The 6079-nt window shown below is 33.4% G+C and overlaps 1 protein-coding gene across 1 annotated transcript in view; it reads left to right on the forward strand.

Moving 5' to 3' along the window:
- Window positions 1-5113, forward strand: part of LOC108739784 (ionotropic receptor 21a) — a 12117-nt gene extending 7004 nt beyond the window's left edge. Inside the window, exons 2-8 of the mRNA XM_025975713.1 lie at window positions 1099-1253; window positions 1317-1478; window positions 2141-2382; window positions 2454-2594; window positions 3474-3666; window positions 4220-4418; window positions 4655-5113. Coding sequence (XP_025831498.1) covers window positions 1099-1253; window positions 1317-1478; window positions 2141-2382; window positions 2454-2594; window positions 3474-3666; window positions 4220-4418; window positions 4655-5113 — 1551 coding nt within the window. The remainder of the gene's footprint in view (window positions 1-1098; window positions 1254-1316; window positions 1479-2140; window positions 2383-2453; window positions 2595-3473; window positions 3667-4219; window positions 4419-4654) is intronic.
- Window positions 5114-6079: the final 966 nt, after the last annotated feature.

Below are 6079 nucleotides of genomic sequence, written 5' to 3' on the forward strand. Positions count from 1 at the left end.
GAACAAAGACAATTGACTCAATCAAAACCAAAACTCATATAACATTTGCATGTTTAACTAAAAAAAAATGAGTATTTTTGGATTTCTGTTAGTTTTTCAGGCAAAGAAACAATAATAATAATAATCTAAATTAAAAATTATACGGAAACATGAGGGTTTCTGAAACTCCCATGTTTACTGTATTGCCTCCGATATAGTTAGTTCATTCTTACATTAATTACTTTACTAGAAAAAATCTAATGCGACAAAGATATAACAAACATTATTTTTGTACACTGCACAATATCCATTTTCAGCACTTTTCTTCTGTTTCTTTTGTTTTTCATAACTTTAGGTAAGTGATTACTGTTTTATTTTATAAAAGATCTTTTCAATTAAGTTTCAGAGTATTGCATTGCTAGTACAATAATTGTGCATGATCGTTTTTTAATAATTTTTAACCATAGACTGCTACCTACTAATTGGGCACAAAAGAAAATTTTAAAAAATCTTAAATTCTAAGCTTGTTTTTGAAAATAATTGTGTATAATTATATATTTTTTGAAAACACACAATAAGCCTAACAAATGTATAAAGTAATATACAGGGTGTTTCCATTTAAAAAACATATGCTTGCATCATAATTAAAAAACGAAGAATATGTTTTAACTTCTTCGATAAATTTATGCAGAACTGAGATGCAAGGGAGTGTCTCAAAAGTGATACTTTTCAATTCCATCATATATCTCAAATGCTGGTGCCATTATTAATTCCATAGCTATCGCTTTTTTTTGTTTTCGTGGAAAAGGGGAAATCTTCAAAAGACACCCAGCCAACTGTACGACTGGGTAGTGTGGGATTCCCGAGGAAGAAGTCCTCGAACCTACCGACTAAAACCCCTCTACCTCAGGCCGTTATAGGATCATTAAGGTCCTCTTCAGTCACAGCTATCGCGAAAACCGCAACCTTATATCTTTAATAATGAGGGAGATACCCCGTAAAAGTGCCAAAAATGGGATACCCTGTACAATTTAATAACACTGATTGTTCTTGACTTAAAAATTTATAGTGTGTAAAATGCATAAAATCGGTAATAATGAAAATATTAAACTTCCATAGTGTTTTACTTCTTTTATTTTTAAAAACAAAAGGAATCTTGATAATGAAGGAGATGCTTCATGGGACGGCGTGGAAGTTAGACTTATTAAACTGATTGGAACAATTTTCAACTTTACTACAGATTTTCGCGAAGCAAATGAGATCAACACTTTGGGGTAGGTGACGTTTACAACCAAGTATGTTAAGCAAAAATTTAATTATGTTTTGGTTATTATTAGACAATCCGAAGCAGTTATCAAACAAATTATACAGAGAAAAGCTAATCTTGGTATCGGCGGCATTTATGTAACTGACGAAACAATTTCTAAGGTTGAAATGTCTCAACCGTATACTCAAGATTGTGCCGCCTTTATATCCCTTACTTCTACTGCTATGCCACGGTAAGACTGTTTACATATTACTAGCTGTACCCTGTGCGCGTTGCTACGCCACCAACTAAAATAAATTTGAAGGAAAGACATTACACCAATATTCAATTCATTTTGAGTCATTTTATTGATTTTGTTCATTTGGAAAAAATTGTGACATTGCAGCGTTTCGTTTCAATTCGATATTTATTGAAGTGGTGTGGGATACACAATATTTCTTGTTTTTCCTGTCGAAAATTGGTCGTACCACTCAGAAACCTTCTTTGGCTCATGTACAACAACTTTGCTAAAGATCATCGCGTGACCAAATGCATATTTTACGATTTCATAAAGGATATACAGACAAACATTCATTTCTATATATTTAGATAAACGATTTTTATAAAATATAATACATGTGTGTTATAAATATACTTTAAATGCACGTAATTTATGTTTGCTATTGTATATCTCGAATAACAACACGTGCGGGGTGCAGGACATCTTATTTCATTTTGTTGATCAGTGATTTCCAACGTTGTTTAGCCCGCGTGCCCCAGTTATATTGTTTTTAATTTTCCTTTCTCTATACTGCTTCTACTCTACCTTTGCTTTTTGATTCGTTACTAAATAGTTGATAATCGAACAATTCAAAATAAACTTTCAAAGAATAAAATAGTTTATTTTTTTAAAAGATGGCGAGCTATTATGGGCCCTTTCCACTGGACTGTATGGTTAATTCTTACCCTTGTTTATCTTCTTGCAATTTTTCCGTTATCCTTCTCCGATAGACATTCCCTGAAATACCTCTTCAGAACTCCTGAAGAAATGGAAAATATGTTCTGGTATGTGTTTGGGACATTTACAAATTGCTTTACGTTTAAAGGGAAGAGATCATGGACCCAATCTCACAAATATGCTACCAGGATTTTAATAGGTTCGTAATCTGAATTAATTTGAATTAATTGTTATTGTTTTGGATGAGGACCTGTTATTAATATTTACAAGGTTTCTACTGGATTTTCACCATTATAATAACTTCTTGTTATACCGGCTCCATTATTGCATTCGTTACTTTACCTACAATTCCTGAAACAACAGATACAGCGCAGCAGTTTTTATCAGGTCATTACCAAATTGGAACACTGGGTAAGTTTAATTTTACAGAATCATATCTCACGCATTTCGCTACTGTATACGAATAAGTGAACTACACTCTACTTTACTACATTGTTCTGCGCACTCGAGGCTTTTCCGTCTTTCCAAAAGTTTTTTAAAACTTCAGTTTCAATGGAACAGGACTAGGAAGTCCTTTAATAGTCAATGTCAAGTTAACCGAACTTTGTAGACAAACAGTTACGCCGTAGATTTGAGTTCATCATCATCATAAGGTCGTCAGTCCTAAGACTGGTTGGACACGCACCTCCACTCGTACCCTTCCAGTAGTATAGCTATAGGGATTCTGTGACACTTCGATGGCCTGTCCATCCTCAGTTCCTTACCATGACCTCTAAGACACCTTGAAGGTCATTCTTCAGCTGAAGAAATTCTTAAGTTAATCTTCGCATTTCCCTAAAACTAGAACAACCCATATCCTTAACTTTTTGCGAACAGTAATCTAATATGGATCTACTTCTACTACTCCTAATTCCTGTTTCTGCCTCTAATATGTCTCTAACTAGACCTTCATGCTTGAGAAGGTGTTATTTCAACCTATCTCGCCTATTTTTTATTGACTTCCATAGAGTCCTCTGTTCTCCTATTCTTTCTAATACCGCTTTATTTCTAGCCTTCTCTATTGACGGTATCCTCATCATTCGCCTATACCCCAATATTTTAGTTAACAAGTCGATATTCTTAATTAGTAGAAGTCACAACTAAATATATTTTAAAGGAAATTGATATCTACAATTTTCAGTTTCTCTATATTTCAATTTTTCTGAACCACTATGCACAATATTTATACATTTTTAATTTTGTGGCGGTATGTTCATGTAATAAGCTAACTTCTATTGTTCTAATTTATAGATAAAGGCGGCTGGCAACATTGGTTTAACGACACAACTGACCCAGTAACTCAGAAACTGTTGAAGAACCTGGATTTGGTTCCAACTGTTGAAGATGGATTGAAAAATACCACTAAAGCCTTTTTCTGGCCTTACGCTTTTCTGGGTTCCAAGGCACAATTAAACTATATTGTCAGAACATCCTTTACAACTAAGTAATTATATAGTTTTTCAAAAATCACTTCTACTTTTTGTTATCCACAATTGTCAAAACAACGAACAGTAAAATCTTCGTTTCGATGCTCTTTAAATGTTCAGATTCTATAAATTTTTAATTTTAATTTAATTCAGCACTTCTGCTTCTGAAACTAACATTTAAAAATAGAATTTAAGTTTTTGTACATTTAAAATTTCAACATTTTATGGGAAACCATTTAACATAGACCAACTCCAGGAAAAATACCCGAAATTAAGAGACAAAAAAGAATAAGGCGTATTAATATTGTTTTGTGTTATCAAGTTTAATTCAGAAAAAAATCTCTAATACTTCTTAATGCTAGTATACCACCGTAACGGTATCATCAAATGGGAGTAATGAGAGTCACAAACATCTTGCGTATTGTGCATTCCTGAATAATGTTTGATTTAAGTATCCTTTAACAAAAAAAAAGAATATTTAAGAAGTGTTTTACGTTAATCAATAAATACACTTATGTAATACTGTAATGTGTAGCTATAGCTTATTTTAATTTTATTACATTGTTCAAGGAATAAGAGGGCACTTCTCCATATAGCAAAGGAATGTTTCGTACCTTTCGGAGTTAGCATTATATTCAATAAAAATGAAAATTATAGGGAAATTGTGAATAAAGGCTTATTGCGAGCTGTAGAGAGTGGTTTTCTGGTAAAATTTACTCATGACGTGGAATGGGATATGATCAGGAGTTCAACGGGAAGATTATTACAGGTAACTAATGAACTGAGTAAGTGCAAGCACATACGCAAGGGGGGACAGGAGACTACCCATCTTCCTCCTCCTTCTATGTTATCGTTTAGAAAAAGCATGCTATTTCTTTAGGTTCGGTTTACCTATCCAATTTCTGCTACAATTACCAATCTCAATGTACATTTTTTGAATTAATTATTGATAGTTGCTTTTAATTACCGTTTACAATTTCTGAGATATGACGCTTTGCGTTTTAGGCAAATTCCGGCGGCTCTTTGAAGATACTAATAGAGGACAGAGCACTCACGTTGAAAGACACGGAAGGAATGTTTTTGTTACTGGGATTTGGAATTATTTTGGGAGGAATCTCTCTTCTCACGGAGTGGTTGGGGGGATGTTTTAATCTTTGTAGAAGGAGACGTTTGTCGACAAGCTCTTTATCTAGTAACCCGTTTTCTTTTGATGATTTAACCCCTAGAGAAAAAATTGATTCTATAGCTTCTTTACATTATCGTGAAGAAAATTTGACAGATAAAAAACATGAGAAGCTGAATACCGAAGAAATGGAAGATAAAATAACAGATTACGATATAAAAGAGTGCTTCGATAAAATTTTGAATTTTTCTGAAAAACTTGATGGATTTAATGATAAAGAAAAGTCCAATGAAGAGGGAAGCAAATGTGACACGAAAGTGATTAAAATAGGGATCAAATAACGTTGAATCTTACCTTAAGTGAATGACCAATGTAAGCGGTATACACATTTAGAATTAAGTATTGAAAAATATCACTCAGCACGGCATACAGACTAATAAATAATATCTCTAACTGAAACAATTGTTGCACCTATTGAGGTAATCTTCACCATGATGTAAACGAGCACTTAATGATTATGGCAAGAAAATAAAATATTTAGATAGCTTTTTGAAAACTTACGTAGATATCGAGGTTGAATAAATAATACGTTACAACGTGTTGCATACTTTGCCTGGCTAGTATTTTGTACAGACAAGACATTTTGAATAAAGAACTGACAGTTTGATGATTATGCGATGTAATGCACGCTTATAAGTCAGTATCATTTCGAATAAATCATTACTTTTAATGTTACTTAGGCATCTCTAAAAGCAGTGCTAATTTCAAAAGGGACTAATTAACGGTTACGTGGATTACAATGCAGTGAGTGGTTACATTGTGAGATTATATATTATTTTCTCTCACGATTTAGTGTTAGGATAGTTCGGACGAGTTGAGAATAGCACAATTCTATTTCATACTAAATACTTTAATGAGATCAGTACCTATATAGTTATTGATCATGCGTCGTCTAGCAACGTTCAGGTGAAAAATGAAATCTCTTAAGTAATTATTAAAAAGTAGGTTAAAACTGAGAAAGGACACATCTGTAATTCAATTCACTGACAACTAATGAAGGAATTACTTTTTGCAATGAAAATCTACAGTTAGATACTTATTATTGTCACTAGAGTGTAGATTTCTACCATAGTTTAAAGTTGTTTAACCCAAGAGGGTTATTCCCGAGCGGCATGGCCTAGAGGTTTAGACCATTGCTTAGCATTCGGAAGGACGCCGGTTCGATTCCGGGTCCGTCTGCCTTGGTCCAAGTTTTTCTGTGGTTTCCTTGGATCACTTAGGCTGAGGCAGTAATATTCCACAGATAA

Source organism: Agrilus planipennis, unplaced genomic scaffold (assembly GCF_000699045.2).
Source record: "Agrilus planipennis isolate EAB-ADULT unplaced genomic scaffold, Apla_2.0 scaffold164, whole genome shotgun sequence".
Taxonomy (NCBI): domain Eukaryota; kingdom Metazoa; phylum Arthropoda; class Insecta; order Coleoptera; family Buprestidae; genus Agrilus; species Agrilus planipennis.